We start from the raw sequence: 23,131 nt of genomic DNA on the forward strand, positions 1-23,131 counted from the left end.
CTAGTTTGAAGCCAATACGCCTCATCCTATCCCCACGTGCCCTTCTAAATATTCCCTCTCCAGCTTTCTTGTAGGCCCCCTTCAGATACTGGAAAGCTGCTATAATATGGGATATGAGATACGGGAGCTGCCTGCGAATGCCCAGGGTGCTCGTGCTCTTCTGCTGAGTTTTGCCGGTGGGGGCAGAAAAGAGGGTATATGCTGTCGGGATTGAGCATCATCTACAATATGAACGTAGACCCAGCTCTCCCATGGGTCTCCTTGTCCATAATGTGCTCCAGGCCACAACCATCCTTCCGGCCTCTGCAGGATTCGCTCCAGTCTGCCAGAGTCTGTCTTGTGCTGGGGAGCCCCATACTGGGCACAGTAGAGCTGATGCCGTTCTGTGGAGGGTTATCTTTGACCAGCAGCCAGCCAGCCAACCAGCTGCTCACTCGCTCCCCCTCCTCAAAATGATACCGGGAGAAGAAGATGATCCTCTCCTTGATGTGATGTCTTCTACAAATCTTATGAATAAGCACTCTTGACTCCTCTGAGTCATTAAAAACAGATTAACCAGTGCAGGTTGTGGTATAGACCCTTGCAGGACCCTACATGTTACATCCCTCCGTATTCTGTATGTATTTCCAAGCAGAACCTTGATCAACAAAGATGTTGAACAGCACCGGTCCCAGTACCAGCCCCTGAGGAACACCACTTGTAACTGGTCTCCACTTGGACGTGGAGCTCTTGACCACAACTCTTTGAGTGTGACTTTGAGAAGTCGTGGCAGTCTGGTGAGGTTCCTGCTGACTGGAAAGGGGGAAACGTAACCCCTGTTTTCAAAAAAGGAAAATAAAGGAAGTCCCAGAGGTGAGGTGTATGGTCACAGACAGCAATGACCAGTGTGTAGGACTGTTGGGACAATTTTCCTGGGGCAGGTTCTCTGGGGTGTCCAAGAAACTGGCACAGACCAGGTCTCTCTCTTTTGCACTCTTTCTGCCTTGCTTCCTTCACCATCTGCCAGTAGATCCAAGACTTTTGTCTTTGCCCCATTGGAGGGTCAGAAGCCGAAGAGCATAGAGCGATTGCACCTGCGGAGAGGAGCAGAAAGGAGAGGTGTCCTCAAACTGACCATCAGAGTAATCCATCCCATCTGCCTCATGCCCAATATAAAAGCTGAGGGATCAAAGGCTCAGCTCTCTTTCTTCAATGGTTGGTGTCCCAGGAAGGCTCTGGCTGTTTTTCTGCCTTTGATCCTGACCTGTACATCCTGAATCCACTTCCCATCCATCACTGAGTTGAGTCTGGGAATTTCCCCATGCCTGCTGGTGATGTGATCATCATCATTCTGGGAGCTTCATCCAGTTTAGTATGTATTTAATTTTTTTTAAAATACTATTATTAATATTTCATTAAAGTAGTTGAGTTCCTTCTGAATCCATAAGTCTCTTTCTCTCTCTCTCCCTCCTCCCCTTAGAGAGAGAGGTGAGGGAGAGCGTCTGTCATTTGCTGCAGTGTCCAGTGTGGTCCAAACCACAGTAAAAATAAGGGAACTGCACTGTTGGACTGAAGGCAGTCCTTGCTCCTGCACACAGAATTCCATCAACAAATAACTCGTGTTCATTTAATATTTGGTCTGCTGCCTCGAGGAATTGTCCCCGACACACCCTTGGCTGGACTGCAATAGCGTTTTGTCTGGGAAGCCGTCTGAAGGAACAGCCTCATCCCAACTTCATTGCGTGGTCTGTAAACTGAGCGACAAACCCTGCAGTCAAAGTGGAAGGTTCGTGGGTGGTGGTGGTGACCGCCATGACCCGCCATGCAGCTTTTGGTCTGGCTCGCTGGATGCTCCGAACCAACGGAACTCTGAAGGGCAGTAAATCTGGAATTGGAGCTTACAGAAAACACAATGAAAATGCTTTATCTTGTTGGAGCAGCAAAATTTCTGTGAGTGTTTGCCCCTGTAAAGACAGTATAGGAACTGCACGACATCAAATCAACCGTGCAGGTTGAGCGGTGTGAGTAGAATGGTAGAATCATAGACTCACAGAATAGTTTAGATTGGAAAGGAAATTAAAGATCCCCTAGTTCCAACCCCCCCTGCCCTGGGCAGGGACACCTTCCACTAGACCAGGTTCTCCAAGGCCCATCCAGCCTGGTCTTGAACACCTCCAGGGATGGGGTAGCCACAGCTTCTTGAGGCAACCTGGGCCAGGGTCTCACCACCCTCACAGTGAATTTTTTTCTTAATATCTATTCTAAATCTCCCCTTTTCCAGTTTAAAGCCATTTCCCCTCGTCCTACCCCTACGTGCCATTGTAAAAAGTCCCTCTCCAGCTCTCCTGTACGCTCCTTTCAGATACTGGAAGGCCGCTATAAGGTCTCCCCAGAGCCTTCTCTTCTCCAGGCTGGATGCTGATAATCCAGGACCAGGTGTCTGGCTGGGCATCTCTGCCACCCACCAGTCTTTTCCTCCATTTTAACAGTTAGAGAGGGAGCAGACAGAAACAGACAGATAATGCACATGAACTCCAGGCTACGTGGCTGGTGCCATCGTGAGGGTTTTTGCTTTTATGACAATAAAATATGAATATGGCCTTTTAGAGAGGGATGGGATCCACCCTTCTAGAAGAGGCAAGGGAATCTTTGGCAGCAGGCTGGCCAGCTTGGTGTGGTGGGCGTGAAACTGCCACATCCAGCTGGGCAATAACCACGGCCAACCAGAGCAGTGACAAATATTCCTTAGTGGACTCCCAAGGTGATCTCCAGAAAGCCACCAACCTCCAGGGTGTGTATGACCGTGATGGATCCTCTTGCTCTCCTCCAGGGAAACCTGCATGGAATAGCTCTCATGACTGGAATGCTGTCACGGATGGCTGTGTACTTTTGTGGAAAGACAGGCCAGCAGGGTGAGGTGGTGGAGCTGCTTTCTACGGGACAGAGCAACTGGAATGTACTGAGCTCTGCCTGGGGGTCGATGAAGTATGTGTTGAGAGCTTATTGTTAAGAATTAAGGGACAGGCTAATCTGGGAGACACTGCTGTGGGTGTTTACTACAGACCACCAGATCAGGATGAGGAAGGTGATGAGGCCTTCTACAGAGAGCTGGAAATAGCCTCACAATCACAGGCCCTGGTTCTCATGGGGGAACTCAGCCACCCCATGATCTGCTGGAGAAAAAACACAGCCAGGCACACACAGTCCCAGAGGTTTCTGCAGAGCAGTGGTGAGAACTTTTTGACACAGTTGGTGAGGAAACCAAGGAGGAGAGGTGCCCTGCTGGACATGTTACTGACAAATAAAGGAGGACTAGTTGGGGATGTGAAGGCTGGGGGTAGCCTTGGCTGCAGTGACTGTGAGATGGTGGAGTTCCAGATCCTGGGTGGAAGAAGCAGGGCAAAAAGTAGAATTACAAACCCGGACTTCAGGAGAGCTTTGGCCTCTTCAAAGACATACTTGGAGGAATCCCATGGGCAAAGGCTCTAGAAGGAAGGGGGGTGCAGGAGAGCTGGTTAATAGAAAAGCTCCACTTCCTCCAAGCTCAAGATCGGTGCATCCCTATGAGTAAGAAATGAGGCAGAGGAGGCAGGAAATCTGCATGGATAGGCAAGAACCATCTGGAAAAAGGTGCAAGAGGGTAGTTTACAGAGTGTGGAAAAAGGGACTGGCCACTTGGGAGGAGTATATAAACGTTGTGAGAGTATGTAGGGATGCAACGAGGAAGGCTAAAGCCCACTTGGAATTAAACCTGGCAAGGGATGTCAAGGACAATAAGAAGGGCTTCTCCAAGTACATCAGTAGTAAAAGGAAGACAAGGGAAAATGCGGGCCTGCTAATGAATGAGGTGGGTGCCCTGGTGACGGAGGATGCAGAGAAGGCGGAGTTACTGAATGCCTTCTTTGCTTCAGTCTTTACTGCTAAGGTCGGCCCTCAGCAATCCCAGACCCTGAACTGAAGAGAAAGAGTCTGGGAAAAGGAGGACTTTCCCTTGGGCAAGGAGGATCGGGTTAGAGATCATTTAGGTAAACTTGACACCCGCAAATCCATGGGCCCTGATGGCATGCACCCAGGAGTGTTGAGGGACCTGGCAGATGTTATTGCGAAGGTGCTCTCCATCATCTTTGAAAGATTCCATTTCTAAAGAGGCATCAGCCCATTATCTCATCTCTAGTGCCTCTATAACAGTGTATAACACTAGGTCAGAACTGAAACTCTCACAGCCTCTCTATAACAAAATGGGATCTCCTTTGTGCTATGCACAAACACTGGTCCTTTCTTCCAAAGCTGGTCTCAGGAGAAGGCTTGAGCGCTTGCATCCCCAAAAGGACTGTTGCTTTTGGGTTCTTTTAGAGCTTGAAGATTGGATTTAGGACTCACTCGTCAGCATGTAGTGACAGTGGAAGCAATGGCTGGTCACTGAGTGGCATAGCCAAGGCTGTCACGTACAAGCCATGACCGACAACTTTATTCTCAAGTGGGAAACTGAGCCGCCTGGATATCCCCTGGGCTCTCAAAGAGCCGTGTATGTCTGGGGAAGGTACAGAATGGAGCCCCACAAAGTGAGAAATCACCCAAGATGGAGTCATCAGGCTGAGTGGTGCGGTTGACGAGTGTTAGGGACGGGACGCCATCCAGAGGGACCTGGACAAGACGGAGAAGTGGGCCCGTTTGAACCTCATGAAGTTCAACAAGGGCAAAAGTGCAGGGTCCTGCACATGGGTTGGGGCAGCCTCTGATATCAGTACAGGGTGGGGGGACTAAGGGATTGAGAGCAGCCCTGCTGAGGAGGACCCGCGGTAAGGGGCAATGAAAAGCTGTACATGAGCTGACAATGTGCGCTCGCAGCCCAGAAATCCAGCCATGTCCTGGGCTGCCTCAAAAGAAGCATGGCCATCAGGGAAAGGGAGGTGGTTCTGCCCTGCTACTCTGCTCTCGTGAGACCCCACCTGGAGTGCTGCATCCAGCTGTGGAGTTCTCAGCACAGGTGTCGTGGTTTAACCCCAGCCAGCAGCTAGGACCTTGCAGCTGCTGGTGCAGTTTTCCCCCTACCCCCAGAAGCAAATGGAGAAGAGAGAGAAAAAGAAGGGAAGGCAAAGAAAAACCCAAACAAACGAACAAACAAAACCACTCCAAACTCATGTTGTGGTAAAGACAGTTTAATAGAACTGTAACAGAAAAGGAAAACAACAAGAGCAACAACAATACTACTGCTGCTGCTACTAATGGCAATACACGTCACTCTCACCACTCAGTGAATAGGTACCTGCCCGAGCAGTGTTTGCGTGTACCCGCCCTCTGGCTGAACCCATCCAAATACTGAGCATGACCTCTATGGAATGGAATATTTCACTGCCCATTCCATCGTTCTCTCCAGGCCCCTTTGACCTTCTACAGAAAGCTGAAAATAAAGTCCTTGAAAAATATGAACAACACCTGGCAACAACTAAAACAATATGCATTACAGACATTCCTTTCCTACCAAATCTGAAACACAGCAGCCACTGGAAACAAAATGAGAGTTGTTGTCAAGGCTTCTACGTCCAAGTGGCGAGCAGTGACAAGTGGCGTTCCTCAGAGGTCTGTACTGGGTCTGGTGCTGTTTAACATCTTTGTTGGTGACATGGATGTTGGGATGGAGTGCACCCTCAGCAAGTTTGCCAATGACATCAAGCTGTGTGGAGCAGTCAACATGCTGGAGGGGGTGGAACCCATCCAGAGGGACCTGGACAGGCTGGAAAGGTGGGCCTGCGCAAATCTCATGAAGGTCAGCTACGCCAAGGGCAAGAACTTGCATGTGGGTCAGGGCAATCCCAAGCACAAATCCAGGCTGGGAAGAGAATGGATTGAGAGCAGCCCTGAGGGGAAGGACCTGGGTGTGTTGGTGGATGAGAAGCTCAATATGAGCTGTCAATGTGTGCTTGCAGCCCAGAAAACCAACCTCATCCTAGGCTGCATCACCAGCAGCGTGGCCAGCAGGTCGAGGGAGGTGAATCTGCCCCTCTACTCTGCTTTCATCGGATCTCACACGGAGTACTGCATCCAGCTTTGGGGCCCCAACAAAAGAAGGACATGGACCTGTTGGAGAGGAACCAGAGGAGTCCACAAAGATGATCAGAGAGCTGGAGCACCACTGCTATGAGGACAGGCTGAGAGAGTTTGGGTTCATCAGCCTGGAGAAGAGAAGGCTCCGGGGAGACCTTATAGCAGTCTGTTAGTTCCTAAAGAGGCCTATGGAAAAAGTGCAGAGGAACTGTTTATGAGGGAGTGTAGTGATAGGATGAAGGGTAATCATTTTAAACTGAAAGTGCATAGATTTAGATTAGATATTAGGAAGAAATTCTTAATTCTGAGGGTGGTGAGGCACTGGAACAGGTTTCCCAGAGAAGCTGTGGTTTCCCCAACCCTGGTTCAAGGCCAGGTTGTATGGGGCAGTGATCAACCTGGTCTAGTGGGAGGTCTCCTTTCCCAGGGCAGTTGGAACTAGATGATAGTTAAGGTCCCTTCTCTCTAATCGTTCCATGAGTCTATGATTCTAGCCTTCCAGGGATGCCTCCTTCCACTCACAGCTTCTCCCCACAGCAGCGTGGGCAGCTCTGTGGGTAGGCTGAGTGGGGGTCCTGGCAGGGGGCAAAGTCCCTGCCCCGACCAACAGGGTATTCCATCCCATCTGCCTCATGCTCAGTATAAAGATGAGGGATCAAAGGGTCAGTTCTCTCTCTTCCTTCAATGGCCGACGTCTGGGGAGGACTCTGTCTGTTCATCTGCCTTTGATCCTGATCCTGAATCCAGATCTGGAATCCAGTTCCCATCCCTTACTGAGTCCAGTCTGGGACTTCCCCAGTGCCAACCAGTAGACAGGATCATCATCCTAGGAGCCCGACACAGTTTTGTATATATTTCATTATTTTCTTGTTATTTTATTATTAATATTTCAGTAACATAGTTTAGTTCCTTCTAAACTCATAAGTCCCTTTCTCTCTCTCGTGCCTCTTCTCGGTAGGGGAGAGCATCTCTCGTTCTGCCTGAGTGGCCAGTCCACCCAAACCTCAACACCTACACATTCACCCTCCGTTTGGAGAGGTCCAGTTGCAATATCATTTGGAAATTGCTGATATCACTTAATGCATAAGCAGATAAAGAAAAGTAGAGGAAAAAGAAATATTTTTTTTTTATTTTCTTTCATTTTTTAAATCTTTTCACTTCTGAAATCTCTTGCATAAGAATTTTAGAGTTTAGAAAGTTATGCTCAGAGACTTGGCTTGTTAGGGCATTTTGCATGTTAATGAGCCCTCTGGTGCCAAGTTCCTGAACTGCAGACACTGAGGGTGGATTGAACTGGCCTCTTGAGAAGTAAAAGTCAGCAACAAAGCCCCAAGTTTCTGGGTGTGTGATGCCAAGGGCAGAACAGTGGTAGGACACCTCTCAGGCTCTCTGGAGGGTGGGGGAGGCAATAAGGCCCCGTTGATGTAAGGAACTGGAGTGCTCTCAGGGGCTCCAGTGGAAGAGACTGCAGCCATAGTGGAAAGGAAAAGGATTTCAGTTCTGTTGGGGGGTCCCAGCCTCAATAAAGGGGCCATCCCCCCCACAGGCTGTCCTACACTTCCCTATGCCTGTGCCTGTTTCTCTGCAGATTTCAGCCACCACCCCTGCTTCCCCACCCCACTCTGGCCCCATGCTCTCACAAGTTTACTGATGACTCTGTCTTCACCAACTATTTCCTCAAAAAGAAAGCCATGATTTTCTGAGCTTTTGCCAATGGCTCTGAGTTCCCCATAACCTGTGCAGCTTCTTCCAAAGCTCTGCTAATGCTCCTCAGACACCAAAGACATCTCAGCCCATAGACTCCTTTGAATCCTCTATTTAGCTCCATGTCCCAGCACTGAACTGCACATCCTCCTTCTGCTGCTGCCTCAAAGTCAAAACTAGACCTATTTCACTTCCGTATGGCACCCTCCTGTTATCCCAAATCTGGGTTCCTTACCCGGTGTGCAAGCCAATAACACACAGAGCAGAGGTATTTCCAAGTTTATTCCATTAATGCGCAGAAATGGGGTGCTCAGCCTGAAACGGGAGCACGTCTTGCTTTCAGAAATCTCCACTTTTATGCATTGGTTATTACATATTCAAACAATTAATACATATTCATTGTTATTCTCTTGAAGGATTGGTCAAGATTTCTTTGCTTCCCATGTAAATTAGTGCACAAACTCTGTCGTCTTCTTCCAGTGTCCTCTTTTGAGTAGGAGTTATCATTTGGTTATGCAGACACTGAGTCGATGGTCGTGATCTCCCCCTGCCGGAATTACCTTTTACCTACTGCTCCTCTCATCTTGGCAGTTCCAAGTGGTTTTCTCGGTTTGCTGAGCAGGCCCACAGTTCATGGCTCTCTTGACAGGAATCCCCTGCTTATCAACAATGCTCCATTGTCTGCTGGTTAGTTCCTTAATTGAATCGTAGATAAATCATGTCTAGTTACTATTTCTCTACTTCAATATGAGGTAATTAATTAAATAGGGCTGGGGTCAGTACAGAGGGCTCGAGCAGCAGCAGGTTTCCTTGGTTGCTTCAATTACAATGATATTTTACATTTCATTTTCCTAGTTTATGTCAATTTTACTGCAACAGAGAGCGCTGCCCTTTTATTGCAGAGATGCTCCTCAGGAAGGCAGTTCTGACACTGTGATGACACATTTCCCGAAGGCGTCACTATTACTGGGCACAGTAGGGTCATGCCTCTGGAGATGAAGAGTGAATACAAACATTCCTGTACGAACAGGATCATCACAGATGAAAAACAAATAAAGCCTAATCCTGCCCTGAGAAGAGCTACGAACAGCCTGTGAGGAGACACGGGCAGCTTACTGCTGCTAAAGATGAACCCATAGAATCCGTTTCTTCAATGATTCTTTGATATCCTGGTTCCTCATGCTATAGATGAGGGGGTTCACTGCTGGAGTCACCACCGAGTACAAAAAGGACACCAAAAGGTTCAGGGATGGAGAGAAGATGGAGGGGAGCTTCAGGTAGGCAACCATTCCAGTGCTGAGAAAGAGGGAGACCACGGCCAGGTGAGGGAGGCACGTGGAAAAGGCTTTGTGCCGTCCCTGCTCCGAGGGGATCCTCAGCACAGCCCTGAAGATCTGCACATAGGACAGCACGATGAAAGCAAAACACCCAGATACAAAACAGGAACTAACCACAAGAAGCCCAACTTCCCTGAGGTAAGCATCTGTGCAGGAGAGCTTGAGGATGTGGGGGATTTCACAGAAGAACTGGTCCAGGGCATTGCCTTGGCAGAGGGGCAGTGAAAATGTATTGGCCGTGTGCAGCACAGCATAAAGAAACCCACTGCCCCAGACAGCTGCTGCCATGCGGACACAAGCTCTGCTGCCCAGGAGGGTCCCGTAGTGCAGGGGTTGGCAGATGGCAATGTAGCGGTCATAGGACATGACAGTGAGAATAAAAACCTCTGCTGAAATGAAGAAGACAAACAGAAAGACTTGAGCAGCACATCCTGCATAGGAAATGACCCTGGTGTTCCAGAGGGAATTGGCCATGGCTTTGGGGAGAGTAGTGGAGATGCAGCCCAGGTCGAGCAGAGAGAGGTTGAGGAGGAAGAAGTACATGGGGGTGTGGAGGCGGTGGTCGCAGGCGATGGTGGTGATGATGAGTCCGTTTCCCAGGAGGGCAGCCAGGTAGATGCCCAGGTAGAGCCAGAAGGTCAAGAACTGCAGCTCCTGTGTGTCTGCCAATGCCAGGAGGAGGAAGTGTGTGATGGAGCTGCTGTTGGACATGTGCTTCCTCTGAGCATTGGGTACTGTCCAAGAAAGAAAAGGCAGTTCAAAGATAGTGGGGACTTTTCTAAGAAAAAAAACAATAAAACTGCTCTGTATCTCTCTGAAGCTTCAGAGACTGCCTTTCCCTCTTAAAGATGACCTTTGGCCCGTCCCTCTTTTAAGCTCTACTTTGTGGTGGCTGAGGGTGCCCCAGGGAGCAGAAAACTCTGCTGTGAGCTCTGGAGGGGTCAGTCATACCCTGCAGAAATAGGCAAATAGGAACATGGCGTGATCTCAGATTAAATCCACTCAGATTGTCAAAGAGATTTTCATAGAATCATAGAATTGCTGAGGTGTGAAGAGATCTTTAAGATCATCAAGTCCAGCCATTAACCTACCCTGACAAAACCACTTCTAAAGCATGTCCCTAAGTACCACATCTATCCTTTTTTTAAACACTTCTTTTGTAGAAGGCCACCAAATTTGTCAGGCATGACTTGCCCTTGGTGAATCCATGTTGGCTGTCACCAATCACCTCCTTGTTTTCCGTCTGCCTCAGCAGAGTTTCCAGGAGAATATGCTCCATGATCTTGCCAGGCACAGAGGTGAGACTGACTGGCCTGTAGTTCATTGTTTTCCTTTTTGAAAAAAGGGGTTATTTTTCCCATTTTTCCAGTCAGCGGGAACCTCACCAGACTGCCACGACTTCTCAAATATGAGGGACAGTGGCTTAGAACTTCATCTGTCAGTTCCCTCAGGACCCGCGGATGTGTCTGATCAGGTCCCATGGACTTGTGCACCTTCAGGTTCCTCAGGTGGTCTCGTACTTGATCTTCACCTACAGTGGGAGGTTCTTCCTTTTCCAGCTCCTTGCCTTTGCCTTATGCATCATGGGTAGTGTGGCTGCAGTCTTTGCCAGAGAAGACTGAAGCAAGAAAGTCATTGAGGAACTCAGCTTTGTTTGTTTCCCGGGTGACCAATTCTTGCATTTCCTTTCGGAGAGGGCCCACATCTTCCTTAGTCTTTCTTTTCTTGCTGACATACTTAAAGAAGGATTTTTTGTATGCCTTGATGCCCCTGGCCAGATTTAGTTCTATCTGGGCTTCAGCTTGCCTAGCCGGATCCCGGGCTGCTTGAACAATTTCTCTGTATTCCTCCCAGGCCACCCGCCCCTGTTTCCAATCCCTATAGGCCTCCTTTTTACTTGTGAGCATGTCCAGGAGCTCCTTGTTCATCCAGGCAGGCCTCCTGGCTTTTCTGCCTGACGCCTTCTTTGTAGGGATGCATTGTTCCTGGGCTTGGAGAAGGTGATCTTTGAATATTAACTAGTTTTCTTGGGCCATTCTTCCCTCCAGTGCTTCCTTCCATGGCACTGTACCAAGCAGATTCTTCAAGAGGCCCAAGTCAGCTCTCCTAAAGTCCAGGGTGGTCAGCTTACTGAGCACCTTCCTCGCTGCCTTGAGGATCTCCAACTCCACCATTTCATGGTCACGGCAGCCCAGGCTACCCTTGAACTTGACACTGTCTACCAGCCCCTCCTTGTTGGTAAGGACAAGGTCCAGCAGAGCTCCTGTTCTCGTTGGCTCCTCTACCACTTGGAGAAAGAAGTTGTTGTCAATACAATCCAAGAACCTCCCGAATTGCCTGTGCCCTGCTGTGTTACCCTTCCAACAGATGTCAGCAAACTTGCTGAGGGGACATTCTGTCCCCTCATCCAGAACATTGATTAACATGTTGAGCAAGACTGGCCAGTACTGACCCCTGGGGAGCGCTGCTACTTACAGGCCTCCAACTAGACTCTGCGCCGAACACTATGCTATATCAGCCTCATTCCCCACAATATTCCTGTGTCCAGTTAGGACATTATGGTCTGATTGGGTGGATAAGTAGATGGCTAATAACTGAGATGGATGGTCGGGCTTGGAGGAATGTGGTGAATGCGTGGTGTTCTGCCCGGAGGGATGTATCTAGTAGGGTTCCACCATGTTTCAAGGGCTGTTATCTACCCAAAGGAGATGAGAAAATGCTTTTTTCATAACATTTGTAGATGACACCTCATTGAGGAGAGCAGACGCTATATTAGGTTTCCATACCCAGGGACCTAGACAGGCTTGAAGGACAGGCCAATAGTAACATCATGTTATCCAACAAGGACAGATCTAAAGTTCTTTCCCTGACTAAGGGCCTGAAGTGACAGAGGGCAGGGACTGCCTATAGTGGTATCAGCACTGCAGGAAGGCTCTGGTGGTCTAGTTTCATTAGGTAAAACATGGAGCCATCAGCAAAGCCAAAAGCATCCTGGGCAGTATGAGCAGGAGCACGGCCAGTGGAAGTGATTAGTGCCCTGGGCTTAGCACATCTGAGAACAGATCCAGAATCCTCCCCTAGGTTCTGACCCCCTGCAATGCCTGAGAGACACTGGTAAACTGGAGCCCATTGAGTTGAGGGCCACCAAGGTGGTCAGGGTTGGGACACTTGTGCTGTGAGAAGAAGCTGAAAAATCTGGGCTTGTCCAGCTGGAAGAAAGGAAGATCTTGGGGGAACATGCAGCAGCATGTCCTGGTGCACAACAGGATGCCCATGAGCCAGCAATGTGCCCTGGTGGCCAAGAAGGCCAATGGCATCCTCGGCTGCATCAAGAAGAGTGTGGCCAGCAGGTCGAGGGAGGTCATACTCCCCCTCTACTCTGCCTGGTGAGGCCTCACCTGGAGTATTGTGTCTGGGCTCCCCAGTACAAGAAGGACAGGGATCTGCTGGAGAGGGTCCAGCAATGGGCTACGAAGATGATTAGGGGATTGGAACATCTGTCTTATGAGGAAAGGCTGAGGGACTTAGGACTTTTCAGTCTGGAGAAAAGAAGACTGAAGGGGGACCCTATCTATGCTTATAAATACTTAAAGGGATGGTGCCAGGGGAAGGGAACAGTATTTTTTCAATGGTGTCCAGTGATAGGACTATAAGGAACGGGCACAAACTTGAACAAAGGAAGTTCCATCTTAACATGAGGAGGAACTTCTTTCCTTTGGGGGTGGCAGAGCACTGACACAGGCTGCCCAGAGAGGTTGTGGAGTCTCCCACTCTGGAGACATTCCAAAACCACCTGGACGCCATCTTGTGCAACTGCTGTAGGTGACCCTGCTCTGGGAGGGGGGTTGGACGAGATGATCTCCAGAAGTCCCTTCCAACCCTGACCACTCTGTGATTCTGTGAAATTGGAGAGACATGGATTTGAAGGGTGGACTGTTCAGTGGATAAGGAACTGGTTGGATGGTCCCATCCAGAGGGTAGTGGTCAACGGCCTCATATCCAGATGGAGACTGGTGACAAGTGGTGTCCCTCAGGGTTCCGTACTGGGACCAGTACTGTTCAATATCTTCATCAATGACACAGGCATTGGGATTGAGTGCACCCTCAGCAAGTATGCTGATGACACCATGCTGAGTGGTGTGGTTGACGCTCCCAGGGGACAGGATGTCATCCAGAGGGACCTGGACAGGCTCAAGAAGTGGGCCCGTATGAACAGCATGAGGTTCAACAAGGCCAAGCACAGGGTCCTGCACTTGGGTCGGGGCAACCCCTGATATCCATACAGCCTGGGGGATGAAGGGATGGAGAGCAGCCCTGCTGAGAAGGACTTGGGTGTACTGGGGGATGAAAAGCTGGACATGAGCTGGCAATGTGCGCTCGCAGCCCAGAAAGACAACGGTGTCCTGGGCTGCATCAAAAGAAGCGTCACCAGCAGGTCGAGGGAGGGGATTCTGCCCCTCTGCTCTGCTCTGGTGAGCCCTCACCTGAAGTGCTGCTCCAGCTCTGGAACCCTCAGCACAGGAGAGACATGGACCTGTTGGAGTGGGTCCAGAGGAGGCCACAAAGATGCTCCGAGGGCTGGAGCACTTCTGCTGTGAGGAAAGGCTGAGAGAGTGGGGTTGTTCATCCTGGAGAAGAGAAGGCTGTGGGGAAACCTTATTGTGGCCTTCCGGTACCTAAAGGGGGCCTACAGGAGAGCCAGGGACAGAGTTTTTAGCAGGGCCTGTTGCGATAGGACAAAGGGTGAGGGTTTAAACTAAAAGGGGGGAAATTTAGACTAGATATAAAGACCTTTTTAACAATGAGGGTGGTGAGACACTGGCCCAGGTTGCCAAGAGAGACGGTAGATGCTCCATACCTGGAAACACTCCAGGCCAGGTTGGCCGGGGCTTCGATACAGCTGATCCAGTTGAAGGTGTCGCTGCTCATGGCGGGGGGGTTGGACTAGATGACCTTTAATGATCATATAATGACCATATAATGGAATGGGTCCCAGTCGTTATAGGGAGGGGGCCATGGGATCCAGTTTGTATTGGCACCTGACCCAGTTTCTGTGTGGAGGGGATTAGGCGGTTGAGTTTGTACTGGGACAGGAACTAGTTTTTACTAAGAGGGGATCAAGTTTGTACTAGGAAAGGGCCCCATCTCTACTGGCAGAGGTTGAGGGGATCCACTTTGTACTGGGTCAGGGCCCAGTCTCTACTGGGAGGGGTTGAGGAGATCCACTTTCTAGTGAGACAGGGCCCAGTCTGTCATTGGAAGGGTTAAAGGGATGCAGTTTATACTGGGACAAGTCTCAGTCCGTACTGGGAGTGGACTGGGGATCTAGTTTGTACATGGACAGGGCCTAGTCTCTTGGGCTTGGTTAAAAGGGACCCATTTCGGACTTGAAAGGGCCCAGTCTGTGCTGGGAGGTTGCCAGGAGATCCAGTTTGTACTTGGATGGTGCCCAGTCTGCATTCCGCGGGGATCAGGGTATCCTACTGATACTGGGATAGGCCCAGTCTATCCTGGGACACGTTAAAATAATCCACTTTGTACTGGGAACAGGACGCAGTCTGTACTGGCACGGGAGCAGGCTGTCCCCATGTGCCGAAAGACGAGCCGTCAGGGAAGAAGACCTGGCTGAACAGAGAGCTTTGGCTGGAACTGAGGGGAAAAAAGGAGTTTATGACAGTTGGAAGAAGTGACAGGCAACTCAGTTGGACTGCAAGGATGTCACGAGGTTATGCAGGGAGAAAATTAGAAGGACTAAAGCCCAACTAGAAATTAATCTGGCCATGCCATAGACGACAATGAAAAACGTTTCTGTAAATACATCATCAACAAAAGGAGGGTGAGGAAGAATCTCCGTCCTTTATTGGATGTGGAGGGAAACACAGTGACCAGGGATGAGGAAAAGGCTGACGTACTTAACGCCTTCTTTGCCTCAGTCTTTAAGCGTAAGACCAGTTGCTCTCTGGGGACCCAGCCCCCTGAGCTGGAAGACAGGGGTGGGGAGCAGAATGAAGCCCCCACAATCCAAGGGGAAATGGTGAGGGACCTGCTACATCACTTAGAAATACACAAGTCTATGGGGCCGCATGAGATCCACCCAAGGGTTCTGAGGGAGCTGGCGGGAGTGTTCACCAAGCCACTTTCCATCATTTATCAGCATTCCTGGCTAACTGAGGTGGTCCCAGTTGACTGGAAGATAACAAACATGGCACCCATCTACAAGAAGGACCAGAAGGAGGACCTGGGGAATTACAGGCTTATCAGTCTGACCTTGGTGCTGGGGAAGGTTATAGAGGAGATCATCCTGAATTCCATCATGCGGCACATACAGGACAACCAGGCGATCAGACCCAGCCAGCATGGGTTTATGAAAGGCAGGTCCTGCTTGAGAAACCTGACCTCCTTCTATGACAAGGTGACCCACTCAGTGTATGAGGGAGAGGCTGTGGATGTTGTTTACCTGGGCTTCATTAAAGCCTTTGACACTTTTTCCCACAGCATTCTCCTGGAGAAACTGGCTGATCATGGATTGGACAGGTGTATACTTCACTGGGTAAAACACTGGCTGGACGGCCGGGACCAACGAGTGGTGGTGAAAGGAGTTCAATCCATTTGGCGGCCGGTCACAAGTGATGTTCCCCGGGGCTCAGTACTGGGGCCAGTTCTGTTTAATACCTTTATCAACGATCTAGAGAAGGGGGTGGAGTGCCCCCTCAGTAAGTACCGAGATGACACTAAGCTAGGCGTGCGAGGGATCTGGACCGGCTGGACTGACAAGCCGAGGCCAAAGGTGTGGGGTTCAGCAAGGCCAAGTGCCGGGTCCTGCCCTTGGGTCACAACAACCTCACGCAGTGCTACATGATTGGAGCAGAGTGGCTGGAAAGCTGCCCAGCAGAAAAGGACCTGGGGGTGTTGGTGGCTGAATATGAGCTGGCAGTGTGCCCAGGTGGCCATGGAGGCCCACAGCATCCAGGCTTGTACCAGTAATAGTGTGGCCAGCAGGACTAAGGAAGTGATCATCCCCCTGTACTCGGCACTGGTGAGACCCCACCTCGAGTACTGTGTTCAGTTTTGGGCCCCTCAGTACAAGAATGACATTGAAGTGTTGGAGTGTGTCCAGAGAAAGGCAACGAAGCTGGTGAGGGGTCTGGAGGACAAGTCTTATGAGGAGCGGCTGAGGGAGCTGGGGTTGGTCAGCCTGGAGAAGAGGAGGCTGAGGGGAGACCTTATCACTCTCTACAGCTCCCTGAAAGGACGTTGTAGCGAGGTGGGGGTTGGTCTCTTCTCCCAAGTAATGAGAGATAGGACTTGAGGAAATGGCCTCGAGTTTCTCCAGGGGAGATTTACAATGCGTATTAGGAACAATTTCTTCAGCTAAAGGGCTTTCAAGCACTGAACAGGCGGCCCAGGGAAGTGGTTGAGTCACCATCCCTGGAGGTATTTAAGGGACGTGTAGATGTGGCACAGAGGGACATGGTTTAGTGGTGGACTTGGCAGTGTTAGGTTTACAGTTGGCCTCTATGATCTTAAAGGTCTTCTGCAATTCTAAATGATTCTATGATTCTTTTGGGACTCTGGACTTTGTTTTGTCCTTGCCCCTTTTTGGGAGGCCAGGAGGCGTCACAGAATTTTCCTACACTCGGCCTCGCTCACTCTCACACCCCACCACCCCCAGAAAAAGCCCTGAGCCACCAGTGAGGGGCAGGACCTGCCTTCCCAGGGCCTGGGGGTCAGGGTTTGGCCTTTCTACTGCATCAAACAAGCCAAGGGGTTCCTCAGCATTACAGCCACCTGCACAGTCCCTCTGCCTACCTGCAACCACAGCCTCCAGTTATCTCCTCTAACGAGTTCATGGGGAGGCTTTGGCAGTAACGACCCTCAGTGGGGCCAATCAAGGCTTCCAGGTACTTTGCTTCTGACTTGGACTTCTTGAGCACTTTGTTCAATCATCTCTTAGTATCTGAGGTTGATGGACTCAGGGCCAAATACACCATGGGGCTCGTTAAAGTACAGAAAGTCCTAATGAGCTATTTCTCTTCCTGTAATTTTTTTCAAGTCTTCAATGCTTCTACAGCTAATTGGACTTGTTTCATAGTGTAATTTAGAAGGAAGATTTTAAAGAGAACCTAATAGAAAAAATATATATTTTTTTTTATTTCAAAGGTTCTTTTTATTTAGTTTTCAGTTAGAGAAGAGGTGATAGGGTGGTCAGCAGTTGATATTGATGCAGAGTGTCCCCTCAGGAGGTCTGGACAGCCAGGAAAAGAAGTCCCTTGAGGTTTGACACTGTATGGACAGCCTTGCTCCTCACCTCCCCTCCCTCACCACCCCTGTCATTGGCCAACTGGGATTTGCATCACTTTCCTTTACCTCTGACTTCTCCACTGAAGTCTGCAGCAGGGTGTCACAGCTCCATTGCACCATCTCCCACCTGTGCTCCTCAGGGACCTGGCTGCACCCAGGCACAGGAGTTTTCCTCTTTGCAAGCAAAGTAAAGCGTGATCAAGTTTGATAAACAATAAAACACATTCTGCAATCAGATGTTCAGGATGAGCTGCCTCTAATGAGGTTGCTTTGGTACAAGGGATGATCTTATCTGAAATGCTTTAGATGGATATGTACAAAAAGAGAGATATAAACGCAGTTATAGAGTTGGCTAAAGAAGATAATTAGACGACTGAAAGACAGGCAAATTTTTAACTCCCTGAAGCTCAAAGCTGCAGCTGGATAGGTGACAAGAATCTGAATGAAGAAAGAGTAAGAGAAGGAGAAAAGTGGAGTGCAATAGAAAAGGGCTTTGTCGAGACAGTCTGCATCTGAAAAGCTGACTTTAGAAATGGTCATTGTACCAAGAAGGTGATACAGGTCTGAAAGATGAGAGAAATTAAAAACACCATGTAACAGACAGAGTAGTGGCAATGAAGTTACAGGGGAAGATCGATACTTCTGTGGAATATCATTTTTGAAAGGTCTTTGGATTGGTAGAGGTCTCTTGTGAGAGAGGACAAGCATGTGTTGGACCCAAATTTGATTGAGGTCAAACGTGCAACTCAGGGAACCACTCCGCTCTTGTGGGACCCCACCTGGAGTACTGCGTCCATCTCTGGAGCCCCAAACAAAAGAAGGAGAAGGATGTGTTGGAGAGGGTCCAGGCGAGGCCACAAAGATGATCAGAGGGCTGGAGCACCTCTGCTATGAGGAGAGGCTGAGAGAGTTGGGGTTGTTCATCCTGGAGAAGAGAAGGCTCTGGGGACACCTTATAGCCCCTTCCAGTACCTAAACGGGGCCTACAGGAAAGGTGGGGAGGGACTCTTGATCATGGAGTGTAGTAATAGGACGAGGGGTAACCCTTTTAAACTGGAAGTGGGTAGATTTAGGTTAGATATTAAGAAGAAATTCTTTCCTGTGAGGGTAGTGAGGCACTGGACAGGTTGCCCAGAGAAGCTGTGAAGGCCCCATCCCTGGAGGTGTTCAAGCCCAGGACAGATGGGGCTTGGAGCAACCTGGGTGGGTGGGAGGTGTCCCTGCCCAGGGAACGGGGTTGGAACTAGATCTTTAAAGTCCCTTCAAACTCTAACCGTGATTAATTACCATGGGAGCTGAGACAAGGAGCTCACATGCAGGTGCTGATTTTATGCACGCCAGAAACCAAGCAAGAGGAACCCCAACTTCTATGGGTTTGTTGTCAGCACGGAAGGGAGCTCAGTCCCCTTTACAGCCCAAAGATTTGATCTCAAGGACAAAAGCCTCAACTGAGTCTGTTGAATCCCTTCCCTCAGAAGGGGTTAAGGAGATCCCTGCCTGTCCCTGTCTGACTGTCCCATCTAATGACAGGAGAAGAAAAAGGCATTATAGGACCTAAATCTGACTCTGGTAAGAGAAACACCACTGCTGGAAAGAATAGTTTCTCTCCAGCTGAAGGAGGGAACACCAGAGATGACTTCATCCAGTGTCCCAGCAGGTTCCCCTGGAGCCCCAGGGACACCTCCAGGGAGCCCAGAGGTGACAGAGGCAGTGCCACCGTGGGCTGGTCCTCTGCTGCTGATCTGGGCCGGGCTGCTGGGCCGGAGGGAGCTCCTGGCAAGTGGGCAGCGCTGCAGAGAGACAGCTCTGCCCAGGAGCAGGGCTGAGGGCACAGCCTGCAGGCAGCGAGAGGAGACCTGTGAGGCAGAGAGAGCTTAAAGGCATTTGGGAGTGGGGGGTGCTGAGAGCTCAAAGGGGCAGGAGTCTTCACCACCCTCTGCGTGGTAAGTCTCTGGGTGCCGGGTAATGCATCTCCAGTTCCTGGAGAGATCTCCTCAAGCTGGTCTAACTGAGAGCTGCTGGGCTCTGTCAGGAGGACTCAGTTTCTGTGCTGTAGAGGAGGAGGATGTGCTCCAGAGCAGGGCTTCCCTGCTGCCAGGTGAGAGGGACAGCGCCTGAGAGCTGCCTTCTGCACGGGATGGCTGTGGAGGCGTGCGTAGGGGTGTGCAGGCAGGGGTGGGCAGGGCTGTCCTTGCCAGCAGGGTCCCTGCACCCTGGGGGCTGTGTGCTGGGGCAGGGACTCTGCTGCCTGCCAGGGTCAGCTCTCCGCCTGCCCGGAGACCTCCCCACCATGGTGTGAGAAATATCTTTGGGGAGAAGGAGTGATTGCTGGCAAAGCAGGGCAGGGCAGGGCAGGGCAGGGCAGGGCAGGGCAGGTTCCTTTTGCTTTGAGGAGGGCACTGCGGGGGTCAGGGCTGCTCACAGCTCCAGATCACCCCAGGGTCATTTGCAGAGGGTCCTTCTCAAGAAGGACATCAAGGCACCATTCAGCTGAAAAGGAAGGAGTCTGTGCTTGGAAATGCCCCCTCTTGGCTGGCTGGCTGGGCAGTGCAAGGTGGGAATGGATTTCTCCACTCCAGAGCTGGCACCCATTTCTCGTTAGCACTTGTCTGAGCCTCTCCTGATCTCCCGCAGACCCAGAGATGCCCCTGGGCAGTGCCCTGCTGCCAGGAGGGGTCTGCAGGGCAGAGCTGGACACAGTGTGGGATGGGGTCTATGAGTAATGACAGCGAGGAGACATGGGGACAGAGAAAATACTCCCAGCAGGGGCAGCTCCAGGCAGCCCAGACATGGGCAGGGAGAGAGGGAGCTGCTGCCAGAAATGCCCGGGCAGGGGGGATCCCGGCACCTCCCACCATCCCCTGCAGGGCAGATGCCTTCCCTGGAGCCACCCCCTGCTCTCCTCTCCCACCCAGCCCAGCCTCTGCCGTGACGGCCATGGGGCACCTGCCCAGCGGCCTCACCCTTGCAAAGGGGAAATGACCCAATCCCCGACCGCCTGTCCCTTTCTGCAGCCCTCAGCAGCAGCACTGGGGCATTTCTCCAGTTTTCCCCTCCTCTGTCTGCTCCCCTTCTTGTCAGCACTTGACTTGCTGGGATGAGGGCTGGGGCTAAGCTGCAGTTAACAGACCAACCCTCTGGCTCCTGACATGACGATACGTCCATACAGTCCCCTCATAATCTGTGGGCTCAGGGCAAAACAAATGACCCAATTCTCCCTTCCAGACACCCCACCCATTAGGACATTCAACTCCTTCTCGGAGGGGCTCGTGTGAGGCTGCAGCTGCTCTCCAGATGGGCACAGCGTTCCCGTGGCATCTCTGTGTTATCCAGCAGCCCCATGGAGGACACCCCTCAGTGCTCAGGTCATGGCAATGCTGTCGGGCGTCTTGGCGCAGGCAGCTGCAGGGAATCCTCTGTGTCCCTGTCTGGGAGGGGAGGGCTGAGATCCTCCTCAGGTACGATGAGACGGGCTGGGGGGTTTGGAGAGCGGCACAGGGAAACTGCATTCCTCTGGTCCCAGCAGTGGCCAGTTCCTTCTCAGGGGAACAGCTGAGTCCATCATCATCCAGCTCCAAGAGGTGCCAGCACAGGAGCTGAGAGCAGGGCTGCTGGACAGACCGACTGCCCTCACCCCACACTAAGGGACAGCCCCTCGGCCTCTCAGGACCCACAAGGCTTCACATGGAGTGCGGCAGAAAGTCCAAATATTTCTTCCTTAAAAATACTCCTCAGGTGCGTGGGGGAAACAAGAACAGTACAAACAAAACAAATCCCTACAGCTGTGCTCTGCAGTCAGGTGAACTGGGAGAAACAATGCTGAAAATGCTGAGGGGTCTGGAGGACAAATCTTATGAGGAACGACTGAGGGAACTGGGGTTGTTCAGCCTGCAGAAGAGGAGGCTGAGGGGAGACCTTGTCACTCTCTACAACTACCTGAAAGAAGGTTGTAGAGAGGTGGGAGCTGACCTCTTCTCCCTGGTGACAAGTGATAGGACGAGAGGAAATGGGTTTAAGTTATGTCAGGGGAGGTTTAGATTGAATGTTAGGAAACACTTTTTCACTGAATGTGCTATTAAACATTGGAATAGGCTTCCCAGGGAGGTGGTGGAATCACCATCTCTGGAAGTGTTTAAAAAAAGGGTAGATGTGGTATTTGGGGACATGCTTTAGAAGTGGTTTTGTCAGGGTTGGTCAATGGTTGGATTTGATGATCTTAAAGGTCCCTTCACAGCTCAGCAATTCTATGCTTCCATGATTCTATGAAAATCTCTTTGACACTATGAGTGGATTTAATCTGAGATCACGCCATGTGCCTATTTCTGCAGGGTATGACTGACCCCTCCAAAGCTCACAGCAGAGTTCTCTGTTCCCTGGGGCACCCTCAGCCAACACAAAGCAGAGCTCACAAGAGGGACGTGCCAAAGGTTGTCTTTAAGAGGGAAAGGCAGTCTCTGATGCTTCAGAGAGACACGGAGCAGGTTTTTTTCTTAGTAAAGTCTTCACTATCTTTGAACTGCCTTTTCTTTCTTGGACAGTACCCAATGCTCAGAGGAAGCAAATGTCCAACAGCAGCTCCATCACCCACTTCCTCCTCCTGGCATTCGCAGACACACGGGAGCTGCAGCTGTTGACCTTCTGGCTCTTCCTGGGCATCTACCTGGCTGCCCTCCTGGGAAACGGCCTCATCATCACCACCATCGCCTGCGACCACCGCCTCCACACCCCCATGTACTTCTTCCTCCTCAACCTCTCTCTTCTTGACCTAGGCTCCATCTCCACCACTCTCCCAAAAGCCATGGCCAATTCCCTCTGGAACACCAGGGCTATTTCCTACCAGGGGTGTGTTGCGCAGGTCTTTTTCTTTTTCTTTTTCATTTCAGCAGAGTTTTATCTTCTCACAGTCATGGCCTATGACCGCTATGTTGCCATCTGCCAACCCCTGCACTACGGGACCCTCCTGGGCAGCAGAGCTTGTGTCCGCATGGCAGAAGCTGTCTGGGGCAGTGGGTTTCTTTATGCTGTGCTGCACACGGCCAATACATTTTCACTGCCCCTCTGCCAGGGCAATGCCCTGGACCAGTTCTTCTGTGAAATCCCCCACATACTCAAGCTCTCCTGCTCAGACTCCTACCTCAGGGAAGTTGGGCTTCTTGTGATTAGTGCCTTTTTAGCCTTTGGGTGTTTTGTTTTCATTGTGCTGTCCTATGTGCAGATCTTGAGGGCTGTGCTTAAGATCCCCTCTGAGCAGGGACGGCACAAAGCCTTTTCCACGTGCCTCCCTCACCTGGCCGTGGTCTCCCTCTTTCTCAGCACTGGAATGGTTGCCTACCTGAAGCCCCCCTCCATCTTCTCTCCATCCCTGAACCTTTTGGTGTCCTTTTTGTACTCGGTGGTGCCTCCAGCAGTGAACCCCCTCATCTACAGCATGAGGAACCAGGAGCTCAAGGATGCCCTAAGGAAACAGGCCCCATAGACAGTGTTTCACCAACCCTAACCTCTCTCCCCTTCTCTGCACATTGCCCACAGTTTATCTTAGGTCGTGAGTCTTCTTTTTTCTCTTGTGATAATCCTGCTTATAGATAATTTTCTGAGTTTACGCTGCTTGTCTTGAGGCTCCATCCTACTGTATCTGACCCTTGCCCAACACTGTGTCAGGTGTGGCCTGTCAGATAATTGCTCTTCAATAAAGGGAATCTCCCAAGTACAGTACCTGAAGGATGGGCTATTCCTCCAAAGTTCCTTCCAAAAATATGTTCAATTCA

At 50.7% G+C, this 23,131-nt stretch overlaps 2 protein-coding genes across 2 annotated transcripts; one reads left to right on the forward strand and one right to left on the reverse strand.

Moving 5' to 3' along the window:
- Positions 1–8,849: 8,849 nt before the first annotated feature.
- Positions 8,850–9,776, reverse strand: LOC309684204 (olfactory receptor 14C36-like; the record flags this gene model as incomplete). Its single annotated transcript, XM_082500146.1, has 1 exon — positions 8,850–9,776. One exon carries the CDS (start codon positions 9,774–9,776, stop codon positions 8,850–8,852), a length of 927 nt encoding a protein of 308 aa, XP_082356272.1.
- Positions 9,777–21,927: 12,151 nt separating this feature from the next.
- LOC309684205 (olfactory receptor 14C36-like) lies at positions 21,928–22,842 on the forward strand (the record flags this gene model as incomplete). The annotated part of the gene is made up of 1 exon (XM_082500147.1): positions 21,928–22,842. One exon carries the CDS (start codon positions 21,928–21,930, stop codon positions 22,840–22,842), a length of 915 nt encoding a protein of 304 aa, XP_082356273.1.
- Positions 22,843–23,131: the final 289 nt, after the last annotated feature.

Source organism: Vanellus vanellus, assembly GCF_965231255.1.
Source record: "Vanellus vanellus genome assembly, contig: HAP1_SCAFFOLD_45, whole genome shotgun sequence".
Lineage (NCBI taxonomy): Eukaryota > Metazoa > Chordata > Aves > Charadriiformes > Charadriidae > Vanellus > Vanellus vanellus.